Source organism: Palaemon carinicauda, chromosome 12 (assembly GCF_036898095.1).
Source record: "Palaemon carinicauda isolate YSFRI2023 chromosome 12, ASM3689809v2, whole genome shotgun sequence".
NCBI lineage: Eukaryota > Metazoa > Arthropoda > Malacostraca > Decapoda > Palaemonidae > Palaemon > Palaemon carinicauda.
Window position 1 is genome coordinate 131,494,879 of NC_090736.1, and position 19,324 is coordinate 131,514,202.

The following is a 19,324-nucleotide window of genomic DNA, read 5'->3' on the forward strand; positions in this document are numbered from 1 at the left end:
ATGACCTTTCCCTAGCTTCTGCCACTCCAAAGCAATCTGAATACTTTAAAATAGGCATACTACGTATTTGGGATGGCGATAGTTAGGAATAGTTTTGCCTGAACACCAAATAGAGGAAGGATTTAGCTCAATGTAAATTTCCATGATTACTTTTGTAAGGTATAAAATTCTGAAAATGCTTACACATAAAAATACAACTTTGGATTTCTGCTGGAAGTGATTTCTATTCTCATAAAAGAAATACCTTTTGCAGATGGAATAAATGGATAATTAGCTAATGGTGTAAATACAGTATACATTTATGAATATGGGGTAGAATATTACACCCATTGTACCAGAGTACAAAATACATACAAGTATTTGAAATATACTTACTTCGTCATCCATTGGGACAACTTCATGAGTTGAATCAACATTAACTAATACAGCCGGATGTCTCATTGGGCAGACCAGAAACATTTTTTCATTACGTGGATGAAACTGAACCTGCAAGAAACAAACAATGGGTACACTGCAATTCTTTTGAGGAAGTTTAACATCCTCTTGAGCCTCTAAAATCATTTTAACTTTAAGAAAGGCGATTCAAAACGTAAATGAAACAAAATACGATTGATGAAATAAGTTGCAAAATGGGTAATTTATCCCACTAGTATTTCACCATGACATTTCAGTTCATTAAATACAATGTTGAGACTCCTATTTAGATTCCATCAGTGGTACTTCAGTCTACGAGTTACATTTTTTCTGGGAGCTCGCTCACAAACTAAAATGCTTGTAATCTAAAGCAAATTTTTCCCATGAAAATAAGGGAAATACACTCGATATATTCTACACGTCCATAAATATGCATAGACTGTACACTCATTTTTATAGGATTTGTAATAGAATTTAGTGAAAAAATTCTAACTTCTAACATCAGAAATAAATACAATACAATTCTAATAAAAATAGAAATATTGTCAAATTAGCTTGCACTTTATCATTGAGGAGAGTTGTGGCTGGCATGAGGGAGAAGATAGAAGAGGGTAAAATATCGGGAGTTACAGTGATACCTCGGTACTCGACCATAATCCGTTCGAGATCCGTGTTCGACCTCCGATTTGTTCGAGTACCGAATTTTTTTTCCCCATAAGAAATAATGGTATATATTCTATTCCGTTCCCAAGCACTCGAACAGGCCCAAAATATTAATAAAACGTGTACCTAAACAACAATAATTATCTAAATGTGTATGAAATTGGTCAGAAAATCCTATAAAACAATTTTAAACCATTTACTGTACTAAAATAAAACAATTTTAAACCATTTTCTGTACTGTAGTGAACATACCTTTGAGCAGCGGTTCGATGGCATACAGGGATGGATGTGGAGAGGATGGAAGGGGGAGGTTACTGCTTGGAAGGAGAGTCCCCTTCCATGATGTGGCGGGGTAGTTCTCCTTCAGGAGTTGTTTCTCTCTCCAATGAAAGGGTGGGCAGATCTATTTCAGGGGTTTCTTCTCTTCTTTGTCTCTTCTTTGGAGGAGAAACAGGCTTTGATGTAGCAGCTTTCTTTTCTTTTGTGAAAAACTGGTCTATTGTTAATTGTTTCTTCCTCCTCTGCAGTATTCTTCGAAAATGATACATGACACTATCATTAAACATATGCACTGCCCGGTTTGCTACTGCAATTTCTGGGTGGTATTTTTCAGCAAAAGCCTGCACATCTGCCCACTTGGAACAAATTTCATTGATGAGAGAACTTGGAACATCCTCCCTTACCTCATCCTCTTCTGAAGATTCCTGCTCCACAATCAGATCCTGCTGCTGTTGTTGTTGCAGGTGCAACAATTCCTCCACAGTCAACTCGGTAGAATGGCTTTCTACAAGCTCATCAATATCATCCTTGTCGACCTCAAGCCCCAAACTCCTGCCCATGACAACAATTTCCTCAACGACATCAGTGTCATCAGAAATTACAGGGGTAGCAGTGCTTGGACCCGCCTCTGGTTGGAAACCTTCAAACTCCCTCTCTGTGACACATGATGGCCACAGCTTACGCCAGGCAGAGTTCAATGTCCTATAGGTCACACCTCGCCAAGCTTGGTCAATCATGTTAACAGAGTTGAGGATGCTGAAGTGTTCCTTCCAGAATTCCTTTAGGGTCAACTTCGTGTCACTGGTCACTTCAAAACACTTTCTGAAAAGGGCCTTGGTATAGAGTTTTTTGAAGTTTGAAATGACCTGTTGGTCCATGGGCTGGAGTATGGGAGTAGTATTGGGGGGCAAGAATTTGATTTTGATAAAGCTGTATTCTTCTTTCAAGTCATCCTCGAGACCTGGAGGATGTGCAGGAGCATTGTCCATAACCAGAAGACATTTCATTGGCAAGCTCTTTTCAATGAGGTAAGCCTTAACCTGGGGGGCAAACACTTCGTTTATCCACTCAGTAAAGAATTGTCTTGTGACCCAAGATTTAGTGTTCGAGCGCCACATAACTGGTAGTGCACTTTTACAAATATTATTTCGTTTGAACACCCGGGGGTTGTCCGAGTGGTACACTAACAAGGGTTTGATCTTGCAATCGCCACTTGCATTTGCACACAGCAACAATGTTAGCCTATCTTTCATTGGCTTGTGACCTGGCATCTTCGTCTCGTCCTTGGTAATGTACGTATTGGCTGGCATTTTCTTCCAAAATAACCCAGTCTCATCACAATTAAAGACTTGTTGTGCGATCAAATTTTGTTCATTTATGTACCGATCGAATTCCCCCACGTATTTATCGGCTGCAATTTGATCCGAACTAGCTGCCTCCCCATGCCTAGTAACACGATGAATACCTGTTCTATTACGAAACTTTTCAAACCAACCCCTGCTCGCTTTAAATGTAAATGAATCACTTTCACTGGTACTCGGACTTTTCTTCACTAATTCTTCATAGATATGCAACGCTTTTTCACAAATGAACGCTTCACTAACACTTTCCCCGGCCAACTGTTTTTCTTTAATAAATATTAAAAGCAACTTTTCCATCTCCTCAATCACTTGTGGCCTTTGCTTAGTTACCGCCGTAACTCCCGTTGCAACATTCGCCTTCTTAATCATTTCTTTATGCTTTAAAAACGTAGAAATGGTCGACTTCGCCATTCCGTATTCTACCGCTAAATCGGACACTCGTACACCATTCTCATATTTCGCTATAATTTCCTTCTTCAACTCGATCGTTGTTCGCACTGTTTTCCTCTTCTCCTTCCCCTTAACACTCATTACTTTCTTGGGACTCATTATGAAAGCTAAAAAAGCAATTAAAAGCACTGAAAATCACTAAATCACAACGAATGCTGATCGCGCGTTGTCTGAGTGACGCTCTCGAGAGAACTGATGCTTCCCGAACAAGCGAGAGTGGCCGAGATGGCGCGATCATCACAAAGCCCATGCGGTCGTCACGTGTTCGGCTGGTCGAGTACCGAATTTTTGGTCGAGCACCGCAGCAAAAATTTCTCGAAAATTTTGGTCGAACTCCGAATTGTTCGAGTATAGAGTCGTTCGACTACCGAGGTATCACTGTATCTCTTGAACAGCGTTCACTATCACTAACTGAATTATTTAACTTACACTTTTTGGACATTTGGTCATCTTTTTTACACTCTTATTAAGAGTCGACTGCTTTTGTCTTTTCCTTGAAATCATACCAAAATGCGACTTTGCATTGTTGGTAAATAGATTCGCTGCTCACCCTAGCAAAGGCTTATCTGGGTGTTGTATTTCCACAAAATTTTTCAGTATTTCACAAATTTACAGCAACTCCCTTATTTCACTCAAAGCAAGAGGTTTATCACTCTGTCTCTCCTCCTCCTAAGATGATATCTCCTCTGCAACTTCTTGTTGCAGTTCTTCATGCAACTCCAACAGCTCCTTGGTCATCAGCTGCTTGCCCAAGAACACAGTTTCATTGTCACCTGCTTCTTGGATCAGTTCAAATCCCTCAAAATCACATTCAGGAGCATATTTCAGGACACACTTTTCTCCACAGAATTGAAAGTTCTGTTGGTGACCACTTCCCAGGTGTTGTCAATCTTTTTGAGGCAGATGACAAAGTGAAAATGTTATTTCTAAAAGCCTTTGGGTGGTTAAGTGAACTCAAAGTATCAATGAAATATTGCTTTTGTGTATAGCTTCTTGAAGTTCAAGATTACCAGCTGATCCATGGGTTGAAGTATTAAAGTGGTGCTGGGCAGCAAGAACTAAATCCTATTGAATTTAAACTTCTCCATTAGGTCATCTTTAATAGTTGGAGGATGGGCAGGAGCCCTGTCCATAAGTAACAAGGCTTGGAGTGGAAAGTTCTTCTCCATGATATGATATTTTCATTATAAGATAAATTTTTGAACATACTTACCCTGTGGATATATATATAGCTTAAGTCCCTGACATCACGGCAGAAATTCAAATCTCGCGGCAATCGCAGATTGAGTAGCCAGGTGTACCACCAGTGAGCCCTCACGCGACGGTACTTAGAACCACTCCCTGTATCTTCAGATTTTCCATGCCCATAGGTCTCTAGAGGGGAGGAGGGAGTTAAATTATATATATCCACCGGTTAAGTATGTTCAAAAACTTATTTTATAATGAAAATATAATTTTTAAACATCTGACTTACCCGGTGGATATATATATATATATATATATATAGCTGATTGACACCCTTGGTGGAGGGTCAGAGACAGCCAACATTGTTGGAATATTACTTAAGAGTTAAATAACAAGCTTAAGGGTTCGTACCTGATAAGGAAGCTGACTTTTATGATACTAGTCATTAGTCCGCTTTCCTTATGAGGCCCAGCGATCCACTTAGGGGACTGATGACCTCTAGGAGCTGTCAAACCAGTGTAAAAACCTTTATGTTGACAGGACCTCAACCAATACCCTTGTTCCAGGCTCTCTCAAGGAACAAAATTGACCACCTGCTAAAATCAATGATTGTGGAAGACTGTCGACCAATCTCCAAGCAACCATAAATATACAATTCCAAGAGAAGAAAAGAGTATTAGGATAATGGGAACATAGTGGTGGATCCTTCCCCCACTACTGCACTCGCTGCTACGAATGGTCCCAGAGTGAAGCAGTCCTCAAAAAGAGTCTGGACACGTTTCAAATAATGTGAAGCGAACACAGATTTACTCCTCTAAAAGGTTGTGTCCTTAATGCTTTGCAACAATCTATTCTGCTTGAAGGCTACCGAGGTTGTTACAGTTTGAACTTCAAGCGTTTTGGCATTTATAAAAACTTGCAGTCTGCCTTATTGCAAAGTGCATGAGCCTCTTAATTAAGAGCCTGATGAAGAATGAAAGAGCATTCTTCAACATCTGTAACGAGGACTTCTAGACCGAGCACCAAAGAGCTTCCGACTAGCCTCGCAACTCTTTCGTTCAGTTCAGACATAACTTCAGGGCTCTTACTGAGCACAGGACTCTCTCTAACTCCTTGCCAGCCACATCCGAAAGGTTTGGAATCTCAAAGGCTTTGGGTCAAGGTTGAGAAGGGCGTTTGTTCTTGGTGAGAAAGCCTAACTGCAATAAGCAGATAGCTTTGTGATCTCAAAAAAAAAAAAAAAAAAAAAATCAATCATCATCATCGTTCAAGCTAAAAGCATGAATCCCACTGACTCTGTGAGCTGTCGCCAGACTGACCAAAAATAGATTCTTCGTCGTGAGGTCCTTAAATGAAGCTGAATGCAAGGGCTCAAACCTGTCACTCATAGTGAACTTCAGGACAATATTCAGATTCCAAACTGGTGAATCCTGGAGCTGTTGCTTTGATGTTTCAAACAATTTGAGAAGTTTCTGTAGGTCTTAAACATTAGAAAGGTCCAAGTCTTTGTGCCATGAATACAGTGAGTAAATCACTCTTAATGAAAGACTTCTTTGAGAGTTTACCATGCATTGCAGTACCTCTGTGAACCATTCTCCGAGGGCCAGAAGAGAGCCACTAGAGTTAATCCGTTCTTTTCGTGTGACACAAATTTTTGCATCACTTTGTAATGAATAGAACAGTGGAAATGCATACAAGTCCATGTCACGAGCTGTTTGACGCTCGGGGTCGCATTCTGCTTGATGGCGTCCTGCAGGACGTCATGTTCCACTGGAAGCTCGACGTCCCGTTAGGTGGACGTTCGACGTCACGTCTGTCTGCTTGACTCCTTGGGTTAAAATGGCTAAAATACGACATTTAACTAGGGAGTTGTAAAGACGTTCGTCATCTAGAACATCTCGACTAGTAGCCTCACTACGCTTGGTGTCCAGGTGTGAAGTTACCTGAAGCTCAGGGACCAGGCATGCTACTCTCTTGTTGTTCGCAGGCTGATAAACTAGCATGAGCGGAGAGAGCTTCTGTTGCATATCTGCAGCATAATAAAAATAGGGTCAAGTCAACCTGTTGTGGTACAGGAGACGTCACGTCTACCACAAGCTCTCTTTCTACACCGTTTAAAAAACACGCAGAGCGTCCAGAAGACGATAACCAGTTTAACGGTGGAGAAGGAGCATACACCGATGTCATGCTAGGCTCAGACAACTGTCTTGAACTGGGTGAGTTGGACGTTATTTGACAGTTGCCGACATCCTTAAAGGATGTTAGGTAGGAGAGTTTTCTTTGGCAGAAAGAAAAAACGCTCAGGACTGCTCAAAAGACTACAACCAGAAGCTTGCGTGTCATGATAGGACGCTGATTGACCATGTCCACCTTCCTCTTCAGAGGTCCGGAAGTTGACGCCAGCCTCGTCTGGGTGCTGCGTCATCCGAAGATGATGAAAAAACTTTTACCTCACCTTTCCTATGATGAAGGTGAGCGTCCAGAGAAGCGTCAATAGGTATGCTCAAGGAGGCGTCTGCTCGGGAGCTAAAGCCTCTGTTTTCTTTGTCGTTCAACATTCCTTCTCCCAGGGGATAGGGAGCTTGTAAGAAGTTTTAAGGTCGACATTCCTTGGAAGAGGTCTATGGATTAGAAGAAAGACAAGTCCTAACAGACGCACCCTCTATTTGAGGGGTGGTGCTTAGACTGAAACAAAGAGCCTAAAACTGGACAACTTCCTCCTATACACGAACCTTCAGGTATTGCTTGAAGTTCGGATAGATGAGGATGTGGAAGTAAGCATCCTGGAGGTCTAAAGAGACCATCCAGTGGACCTTTCCTACTGCTGTAAGGACTGATTTTGATGTCTCCGTGGAGAACTTTGTCTTCTGAACGAAGGCGTTGAGAGCAGTGACATCCAGGACTGGACAATAGCCTCCCTCTCCAAAAAGAGAGACATTTGATGTTGCATAGTCTGTCTCTTAGGCTCCTCTCTGTATTTGGCAGAGAGGTCTATTGGAGTAACTAATAAAGGAGGTTTCACTAGGAAAAAGATTTTGCATCCATCCTTTAGTAATAGCACGGACCAAAGGTCTGCTCCTCTCCTCTCCCAGGCTCACTAGAAGTAGTTAAGTCTGGCTCCTACTGTTGACTGTGCAGTTTAGAGAAAAAGTATATAGAAACTTTCTTGCAGATTTAGACACCAAAACCTGTGTCTTTTTACCAACACTTGAGGGAGAAGAGAGGAAGAAAAAAGGGATGGTGCAAAGTTATCCTGCTTCATTGCCTGAATTCCTTAAGAGACTCAGCGATCCACCCAGGGGGCTGGAAAAGCCTCTATGGAACTGCCAACAGGTCCTCGACCTTAACGTGTCTAAACCTCCACCTTTGCTATCCTGGCATACCTGATAAGGAAGCTGGATTCATAGGTTTTTATGCCTCATCGCATCCAGTCTCCCATCATCCTCAAGCTTTATTAGATGATCGAGAATTTTTCTTTGTACAATGACTTCTCTCACAAAGCCGGTTGTACTGCAGCATTGTTGCTCAGGGTTTTGACGGAGGATCAGACTCAAGACCCCAAAGACCTAAATCCACAAGCACACAGCAAAAAAGGTACACTGCCTTCTCTCACAAAAGCACTAATGCACTTCCTGCTGCTCCAGCTGAAAGTGTTGCTACACCAACATCTGCAGTAGGCTCTTTATACTGCATTGAGGATGTGCTATTGCACTGCCCTACCAGCACCATCTTAGTAAACAGAGACTCCTTCGACGCCTTCCTTAGCGAAAACTCTGAAGGCGGGACGAGGAGCAGCAGGCACAAAATAAATTGGAAACTCTTCAGAAAAAAACTCTCATGAGTTTCTTAAAGTCAACTGAAGGGAGAAGGATCTTAGGAACTTCTCCTAAGAGAATTCCACTAAAAGATAAATAAGGGAAAAGAGATCGTCAATCCCTTCCTCCTACAAGTCTCTAATCAAGGTAGAGATGTCTTGTTTTCTAGGAGTCAACTCCCTAAGGTCCTGAATTCTGGCCTCAATGCTTTTAGAGGTTTAATTCTCACCCTCCAACAGACACCAAGAGTTAGTTCAAGCGGGCCTTGGTCTGAGAAAATAATATCTATCCAGTTAATATTTATTTCTAAATCTTTTAATATAGCGCCTAGCGTAACAATTGTTCCAATGCTAGACGCTCACGGTCATTACGATCGGAACTAAGACGTTCGCGATCTTGACACTCGACGTCAAGTCCAACTGCTGGCCTCTTGACGCCATGCAAATGATTGACGCTCGGTGTCACCTCTAACTGCTAGACACTCGACGTCAAGTCCAACTGCTGGAAGCTTGACGCCATGGAACTGCATGACACTCGGTGTCACGTCTAACTGCCTAACATTCGACGTCAAGTTCAACTGTTGGAAGCCAGACGCCATGCAACTGCTTGACGTTCAGCGACACGTGACTCTCGGAACAATGACGTTCGCGATTTGGACGCTCGCGACTAAATGCTCGCGATTTAGACGCTCTCGACTAAACGCTCGCGACTAAACATTCGCGACTAAACGCTCACGATTTAGACGCTCGAAACTATGCTAGACACTCGGCATCCTATTTAACTGCTTGCCACTCGACGTCAAGTCCAACTGTAGGACGCTTGACGCCATGCAACTACAGTGATGCCTCAGCATACGAAAGTAATCCGTTCAGGATACGGTTTCCTATGCTGATTTTTTTGTATCCTGAGTCGCGTTTTACATGTAAATAGCCTAATCCGTTCCAAGCCTTATTACGAAAAGACACCTTTTCTTTCATAAACACGCTAAACTGTAGTAATAAACATGCAATGCAGCCATTTCTATCATTCAATAATTAACCCAACTGTTAAAAACAGCCTAATCCATTCCAGAAACCACCATGAGATTATTCAACAATGTAGTTATAGCCTAGTTATCCCCTCCAAGCCCTAAGAAAACGGTCCATTTTCTTTACTACTGTATAAAAGTTACGGTACTGTATGTAAAGCATTTGGATCAGTGAAGGTGTATTGTTACCTCTACACATAAATTAAGGGTTGATACCCTGAAAAAAAAAAGGTAAAGTTAATTAACAAAAAAGTTGAAACTTACCTTTTGATTGAGACGATGTCCGATAGCGAAGTCGCAGCAGAGGAGGATGGCATAAGGCAGAAAACGTAACAACTGACAGACTACGTACAATAATTTACACACTTAACACATTAACACTTAAACTTTACAAAATAAAAAAATGGCAGAAATAATTAACACTTAACATTACGTATGGAAAACTATAAAATGAAAGAAAAAATTACTCTAACACTTAACGGTAACATACAACTTAAAATTGAATTTTTTTTTTTTTGCTTTTTTATAACTTTACGTTTTTCACATTTTCTAAATTTCTTCTACTTCATCACTTTTTTTCTGTTTCTTTTCTTTACTTTCAGCTTCTACTTCTCTGTCGCTTCCTCTTTTCTGTTTCTTTTCTTCACTTTCACCTTTGTCTAGGCCTACTAATACAGCTGGCCTCTTTAATAAGAAACTATCCATGGAAGCTTGTTTCTGCCTACTTTTCAACACATTTCTAAAATGCGTTAGGCAAACGTCATTGCAGTGTTGAAGCGCACGGTTGGTATAAACTTTTTCAGGATGTTCCTTTTCGACGTAGTCTGCCATTTTATGGAAACAGGCGAGAATTTCCTTAATGTCTAACGTTTTCAAAGGTGTAACATCCTCCTCATCACCGCTAGAGAACTGCTCTAGAACAACACTCATTTGCATCGTCTCCAACTCCTTCAGGTCGTCCGTCGTCAACTCCTCGTGGTGCTCCTCGATAAGTTCATCTATATCCTCGGTGCTAACTTCCAGCCCCATGGACGTACCAAGATGTACGATGTCAGCCACCTCAGACTGCTGAATGGGTTCAGGATCGTCAACGATCTCGGCTTCGCCTCCAGGCTTGCCGAACCCCTCGAAGTCTCGTGCAGAGACAACATCAGGCCACAGCTTCCTCAAAGATGAGTTCAGGGTACGCCTCGAAACTTCCTGCCAAGCGAGATCGATGAGTTTGAGGCACATCACAATATTAAAATGATCTTTCCAGAATTCACGCAGAGTGAGGTTTGTACTTTCTGTCACTTGGAAACATCTCTGGAAGAGATGCTTCGTGTACAATTTTTTGAAATTAGAAATAACTTGCTGGTCCATGGGCTGGAGGAGAGGGGTGGTGTTAGGCGGTAGATACAGGACCTTTATGAAGGAATACTCGGCCAGAAGATATTCCTCGAGGCCAGGAGGGTGAGCTGGAGCATTGTCCAACACCAGCAGACATTTCATAGGGAGGGGCTTTTCTTCCAAATATTTTCGGACAGTAAGACCGAAGCAGACTTTCACCCAATCAATAAAAAGTTGCCTCGTTACCCAGGCTTTAGCATTCGCCCTCCACATCACGGGAAGATTCTCCTTGATAACTTTGTGGGCTTTGAAAGCTCAGGGATTTTCAGAATGGTACACCAGCAGGGGCTTTATCTTGCAGTCCCCACTGGCGTTTGCACAAAAAGCAAGGATAAGCCTGTCCTTCATAGGCCTATGTCCGGGTAGCCTCTTCTCCTCCGCCGTGATGAACGTCCGACGAGGCATTTTCTTCCAGAAAAGCCCAGTTTCGTCGCAATTGAAAACTTGCTGCGAACTGTAGCCTTCCTGCAGAGTCAACTCGTCAAACGTTTAACAAAGGCTTCGGCGGCCTTCGTGTCCGAGCTGGCTGCCTCCCCATGCCGTACCACTGAATGAATACCAGTCCTTCTCTTGAATTTCTCGAACCACCCCCGAGAAGCCTTGAACTCTGGGGGTTCCTGCTGGGATGTTCCTTCTCCTGCCCCTTCTTCGGCCTGAGAACAAACGAGATCACCGAAAATGGCGGAGGCCTTCTGGCAAATTGTAGTCTCAGTGATGGTGTCTCCTGAGATCTCTTTGTCTTTGATCCACACCAGAAGCAGCTTCTCCATCTCGTCATGCACATGGGTTCTCTTGTTGGAGAAAATAGTGACGCCCTTAGAAGGTGTCGCTGCTTTGATGGCCGCCTTCTGCTTCAGGATGGTGCCTATCCTAGACGGATTCCGGCCATACTCCTTGGTGAGCACACTTAAACGCATGCCAGACTCGTACTTTTTCACGATTTCGAGTTTCGTCTCCATCGAGAGCATCGTCTTCTTCTTCTTTCCTTCGGCAACATTCTTGGGATCCATGGCTACAGTATTAACCTCAATAATACACCACGTACGTTATATACTATGTAATAAACACTAATACAGTACAGTACACAGTAAAGAATGTTTAATAACGATAACACGTGGCGTACGAATGTATTTAACACTATGTCAAACAAGCGAAAGCACACGAAGACAATGTTAACGATACCGCAGTCGGAACGAAAAGAGAGAGAGAGAGAGATGAACGCCCGTGCGTAAGCATGGTGGGATAGTTGCCGACCAATAGGAAAGCAGGATCTTATGGGGGCAGCTAGCATCTGAGTAGGGAGATAACCAATGGGTGAGAGGGAGGCTGTAAGTGAGTTTACCCAAGTTCAAAGTCTGGCGGCGGGCGCTTTTTAAAATTACTCTCAGCGACGAGTTGGGATCTCGTAAGCTTTTCGTATCCTGAAAATTTTTTCGTATACTGGGGCATAAAAATCTTCGTATCGCTTTTCGTACCCTGAATTTTTCGTAAGCAGAAACTTTCGTATCCAGAGGTATCACTGTACTTGACATTCGGCGCCACATGATTTTAGGAACAATGGCGCTCACGATTCAGACGCTCGGAACTATGACGTTCGTGTTTAGAATAATCGCTCATCCAAAGTTCCAAACATTGTGTCAAACTCTTACAGCATCATTAGCAGTGCTGGACGTTTGACGTCCTGCTGGATGCTCGACGTCCTACTGGAAGCTCGGTGACGTCATGCCTGTTTAATGACGTCCTGCTGGAAGCTCGATGACGTCACGCTCGTGTTACGTGTAATGACTTCCAGCAACTCAACGCTTGGCGTGATGTAATCCATTCCTTAACGCTCGGCGTCCTTCTTGACGCTAGTTCATTTATCTAGAAGGAAGTGAAATACGTAAGATGCCAGCTTTGTCTGTGAACTGAGTCAACACAGTGAAGATAACACTTTTACCTCGCCTTACCTATGGCGAGGGCGAGCGTTCTGGGAAGCGTCAACAAGAACGCTCGAGGGGACTGCTGCTCAGGTCTTACAAGAAGCTCGGCGCCAAGCTAATGCCTCTCGTTTCCTTTCGCTGATCGACATTTCTTCACCAAGGGGTTGGGGAGCTTGGAAGAGGTCTAAGGGTTGGATAACGACAGGTCCGAGGAGAAGCACCCTCCACTGTATTGCATAAATTCACTGCACTAATTTAGCACTAAAAACTTGCACTTTTGAACTCTTTGACATAAGACCAAAAGTAGACATGCCCATTGTGAGAGATCTTACTATTCTGTCAAGGGCTTGAATGAGTAAGCAATAGGTATTCTCTGAATCCTATATAAAATGTAACAAAATATTTTATATAAAATATTAAATGAACAGATATAGGAATAAAGTATATATATATAAAAGTAAACAACCCTTATCACTTAAGGGTTTCCAATAAAAGATGATTTGCCACATTTTACAATTGGAACATCTATATATATTATAGGAAAAATATTAGTATTCCCAAAAACGAACAAGTAAACAACGATACAAAGAATCCTGAGACTATATCGATTGTCATGAATACTACGTAATGTAAAATTAACTGTACGCTAATTTTCTTTAATCTCTGCAAAAAGATTATCTAAAGAAAAAATACTAAGAGGACAAATATCTATGTAAAATAACATATTCCTTTTTATCTTAAAAAACTTAAATACTTTGGTTTTTAAGAATTTACTTTTCATAAATAACGATACAAAGAAATTTGTAATACTGTATCGATTGACTGAGAACTGCGTAGTGTAAATTAAACTGAACGCTAGTTTAGTTAATCTTTGAAAACAGATCGAAGATTATCTAAAGAAACTATACTAAAAGGACAAAAATTTTCTTAAAACAACATAATCCTTTTATCTTATAAAACTTAAATACTTTGTAAGACAGTATTCACTTATCATTCTTTGTAAAAAAAAGAAAGAAATTACAAGCATACTATAGCTTACGTCATATAACTGCGACGTCATAGAGTAGGCGGGGTGTTTACCTACCGCCATCATGTTCTTTGCTAGTTTACAGTACTGTAGGTTGAAAAAACTTCTAATCCTACCTCTTAAGCTATAAACATAGCGATCAAATACCAAACAAAACCAAAATAAGCGAATGCCAAAAACCAATTTAGGAGTACATCACCAAGATAACAGCCAAAATTCAGGTTAATAACGAGTGAATATCCGATGATGTTGCCTGCGTGGGCGGCAGGGAAAATCTGAAGATACAGGGAGTGGTACTAAGTACCGTCGCGTGAGGGCTCACTGGTGGTACACCTGGCTACTCAATCTGCGATTGCCGCGAGTTTTGAATTTCTGCCGCGACGTCAGGGACTTAAGCTATATACATATCCACCGGGTAAGTCAGATGTTTAAAAATACTTTTTAACCTCAGCACCAAATACATCATTGACCAGTTCCACAAACAAAAATGGTAGTCACCCAAGCCTTGTTGTCTGACTGCCACATAATGTTCAGTTGATTTTTTGCACCTTGAGCATTTTGAAGGCTCTTGGATTCTCCGATAATAATTGTATTTCCAGCTAACTGTTTCTCATTGCTCCACATGAGTAACAAATTTACTATATCAAATACATGTGGTCGTTGTTTCATGTCGCAGACAAATTAATGCTTTTATATCACAAATTTTAAGTAATTAAGGTTAAACAATAAAGTAAATGCGCAGGAAGTAGGGCGATATTGCCGAGCTATGATATTGTCTGCCTGATCCATGGGTTTTGTGGAAAGCAGTTCGAGTTGCTTTCAATATTGCTGGGTATTTGCTGACCCAAGAACACGTGTACTGAATCTGTTTCCATGTCAACAGGTACATCATGGAGAGGGGATGCAGAGTGAGAACCAGTATGGTGCGGTTACATCATCTGCCACTGCTACTCTTAGGCAAGACAAGCCCTCAGACCCTCCAGCAATGCAGGGGAAATAAGAAGACTCAGAGTGAGTCGAAAGCAGTTAAGTTCGAGTCCTACTCGTGAGTGGGCAACCCTCACTAGGGCCACCTGCCATGGTAAGCCCACCTCAACCATGGCGGACGTCCATACGCCACACGACTTCCAACGATTTCTTTTTATTATAATTCGTAGTCATATAAATGTCTCCCTGAGTGTCCGCTCTCCATGTGTGTAATTATTGTATTAGTTAAAAGGTAATTCCATTGTGTTTGACTGATGAAATCATTCAAGAGCCAGCGAGAAACTTGTAATCCTTCTGTTATGTAATATCAAGATTTAAAGTTCTATTTCGCTCGCTTTGAAGAAGATTTATGCGCATTTTTTTTGTGAAAATTAACTTAAGACAATAAATCCTCTTACGATGTAACAATCGTCTAATTCACCGCCTTCAATCATGTATTATTATGTAATTAACCCGAGCCCTGTGACATTCATCAATGTCAGGCCCCCTTTCGCTACATAAATTGACTTTAGTTTTTTTTTTTCCTAGAGAATCATACAAATTGACAATGTTGGATGATTGTACATTTTTGCCAGATCTGCCTCACGCATACCTTGTTCATGCTTCTCGATAATTTCGTTTTTTACCTCTATGGTAATCATCATCTTACAGTCTATCTTAGTCATCATGGGAGCCATTGCCTAAATATTATACTATATTGTTAACTTAACAGTGTATAATAGTAATCAAAATTCCATAAAGAGCACAAGGTCACAGCTCAACAAAGAAGTTCCAAATATGTTCTTCTTGTAGAGTGGAAGAGTTAATGTCTGAGCACAAGAGAGGTGGGGGGGGGGGAACAAGCAAGGCAAAACAAAAAGGAGTAAAAATCACATGAACACTGACTGGTTGCCGTATAGATACCACAAAACTGCTTTCTGTGCATTACGTGCTAGTTTTGTTAACACTTGTCCACAAAAAATATGTATACAGAGAAAAATTTCTGCTTGCAGAACAATACAATGTTCACATACCGATAAGCTAGTACATCATACATACATATACCAAGGACCTTCCCCCAATTTTGGGGGGTAGCCAACATCAAACAAATAAAACAAAAAAGGGGACCTCTCCTCTCTACGTTCCACCCAGCCTGACAAGGGACTCAACCGAGTTTGGCTGGTACTGCTAGGGGGTCACAGCCCACCCTACCCCGTTATCCACCACAGATGAAGCTTCATAACGCTGAATCCCCTACTGCTGCTACCTCCGCGGTCATCTAAGGCCTCGGAGGAAGCAGCAGGGCCTAGCGGAACTGCGTCACAATCGCTTGCCATTCACTCCTATTTCTAGCACGCTCTCTTGCCTCACATCTATCCTCCTATCACCCATACCTTTCTTCACTCAATCCATCCAAACTTTGGCCTTCCTCTTCTCCCATCAACTCTTACATTCATCACCTTCTTTGACAGACAGCCATTTTCCATTCTCTAAACATGGCCAAACCACCTCAACACATTCATATTCACTCTAGCTGCTAACTAATTTCTTACACCCGTTCTCACCCTCACCACTTCCTTCCTAACCCTATCTACTCAAGATACACCAGCCATACTCCTTAGACACTTCATCTCAAACACATTCAATTTCTGGTAGGCTCACTCTCTCATATAGAACTCTTTTTACAGTCATGCCCAACCCTCTATTTTTTAGTACTCACTTAACTGCCCCCAACACTTTGCACCCTTCATTCACTCTCTGATGTACATCTGCTTCCACCCCACCATTTGCTGCAACAACAGACCCCAAGTACTTGAACTGATCCACCTCCTCAAGTAACTCTCCATTCAACATGACATTCAACCTCGCACCACCTTCCCCTCTTGTACATCTCATAACCTTACTCTTACCCACATCAACTCCCAACTTCCTTCTCTCTCACACACTTCTAAATTCTGTCACTAATTGGCCAAACTTCTCTTCCTCCTCTGCAACCAATAAAGTATCATCCGCAAACAACTGATTTACCTCCCATTCATGGTCATTCTCGTCTACCGGTTTCAATCCTCGTCCAAGTACTCGAGCATGCACCTCTCTCACCACTCCATCAACATACAAGTTAAACAACCACGGCGACATCACACATCCCTGTCTCAGCCCCACTCTCACCGGAAACCAATCGCTCACTTCATTTCCTATCCTAACACATGCTTTACTACCTTTGTAGAAACTTTTCACTATTTGCAACAACCTTCCACCAACTCCATATAACCTCATCACATTCCACATTGCTTCCCTATCAACTCTATCATACGCTTTCTCCACATCCATAAATGCAACGTAAACCTCCTTACCTTTTGCTAAATATTTCTCGCATATCTGCATAACCGTAAAAATCTGATTCATACAACCCCTACCTCTTCTAAAACCACCCTGTACTTCTAAGATTGCATTCTCTGTTTTATCCTTAATTCTATTAATCAGTACTCTACCATACACTTTTCCAACTACACTCAACAAACTAATACCACTTGAATTACAACATTCATGCACATTTCCCATACCCTTATATAGTGGTACAATACATGCACAAACCCAATCTACTGGTACCATTGACAACACAAAACACATATTAAACAATCTCACCAACCTTCAACATTTCAGCTCTCACACCATCCATACCAGATGCTTTTCCTACTCTCGTTTCATCTAGTGCTCTCTTCACTTCCTCTCTTGTAAGCTCTCTCTCATTCTCATCTCCCATCAGTGGCACCTCAACACCTGGAACAGCAATTATATCTGCCTCCCTATTATCCTCAACATTCAGTAAACTTTCAAAATATTCCGGCCTCTTTTCCTTGCCTCCTCTCCTTTTAACAACCTTCCATTTCCATCTTTCACTGTCTCTTCAATTCTTGAACCAGCCTTCCTTACTCTCTTCACTTCTTTCCAAAACCTCTTCTTAATCTCTTCATACGAATGACCAAGTCCCTGACCCCACCTTAGGTCAGCTGCCCTCTTTGCCTCACTTACCTTGCGCTTTACTTCTACATTTATCTCTCTATATTTTTCATACTTCTCTACACTATTACTCAGCAGCCATTCTTCAAAAGTATTAAAAGTTACTCTTAAACTGAGGTACTACTGTACTGGAAACTTTTTAAGGAATTATATGCAACTTTAAAGATGGTTACATGAAAACTCTTGTGCAAATTAACTAAAGGCTTATCATACAGGCTGCAATACAATTACAGTACTGTAACCATTATTCTTTTTTGTATCTATGATAATTTTGGATAGAAAAAATTGGGAAGATTAGAAAGTTCCTTCAATGTTATACTGTATAATCCATTATCATTAGCTGTTAATTCTCAACCAAATATGACAAATTTTGAAGTAATTTGTATTTTTCCTAAAGATACAAACCTGTGCTCTTTACTATTATTATTATTATTATTATTATTATTATTATTATTATTATTATTATTATTATTATTATTACTAGCTAAGCTACAATCCTAGTTGGGAAAGCAAAATACCATAAGCACAAGGGCTCCAACAGGAAAAAATAGCCCAGTGAGGAAAGGAAATAAGCCAATAAAACTAAAAGACAATGAATAAAACAAAATATTCTAAGAACAGTAACAACATTAAAATAGACCTTTCATATATAAAATATGAAAAAAAAAAAAAAAGTGGAAGAGAAATAAGATAGGATAGTGAGCCTGAGTGTACCCTCAAGCAAAAGAACTCTACCCCTAGACAGTGGAAGACCAGGGTACAGAGGCTATGGCACTACCAAAGACTAGAAAACAATGGTTTGATTTTGGAGTGTTCTCCTCCTAGAAGAGATGCTTACCATAGCTAAAGAGTCTCTTCTACCCTTACCAAGAGAAGTAACCACTGAACAATAACAGTGCAGTAGTGAACTCCTAGTTGTATGAAGATAGTGGAGGATGTGGAAAGAATAGGCCAAACTATTCCGTATGTGTAGGCAAAGTAAAAATGAGCCGTAACCAGAGAGAGGGATCCAATGTAGTACTGTCTGGCTAGTCAAAGGACCCAGTAACTCTCTAGTGCTAGCATCTCAACTAGGGATATTAGTTCCAGCTTAGGTGGCATCTAGCCATAAACTTTTTAATGTGGTGTTAATAACCCTTTGCTAGTTAGCGGGGGTAGCTGGGGGTAGACCAGCCACCACACTCACATACTCACCCCGTGCATTACATCACTTCTTGGTTGTAGGCACGACTACTAGGGGGACAGGTGATGACAAGCCAAGTATATGTAAAGAGCTCAGGTTTGTATAGATAGAAAAAATACAAATTACTTCCAAATTTGTCATTTGTTCCTACACACACAAAAAAACTTCGCTCTTTACTATGGAGACTCACCCTTAGGAGGGTGGAAGTCCAAAACCCAACTGGCTGGAAACTTGATCTGGGATGCAAGTCTGAGCTTGTTTGAACATGAGAAAGGCACCCTGACACTTCAAGAACTCTCCATCTGGTTGGCTGGGGAGTTGATGGCCTGAACGGTTAAGGTGAATGAGTGGAACCTACGCACTGTGACTATCCAGGTAGAAATAAAGTATGTTGAATACTTCAAACTTAAACCTAGGCAATACCCGACTCCTTTTATATCATATTTCAAATTAAACAAATTAAATGGTGTTTACCTGCAGTCCTCCAGATGGTATGCCCCAAGAGAGGGGAAGATGAAGGAAGGGAAGGCATGTAATTTTATCTATTCATCCATGACTAACACTGGGTAACGTCTGCTCTTAACCAACTGCTGCTTGTCCTGTAAGGTGAGGTAACTATACC

At 41.4% G+C, this 19,324-nt stretch overlaps 1 protein-coding gene across 1 annotated transcript in view; it reads right to left on the bottom strand.

The window, feature by feature from the left end:
- Positions 1–19,324, bottom strand: part of LOC137651286 (retinoblastoma-binding protein 5 homolog) — a 144,835-nt gene that overhangs the window by 95,211 nt on the left and 30,300 nt on the right. The window contains exon 4 of the mRNA XM_068384555.1: positions 376–486. Within this exon, the coding sequence (XP_068240656.1) occupies positions 376–486 (111 nt within the window). The remainder of the gene's footprint in view (positions 1–375; positions 487–19,324) is intronic.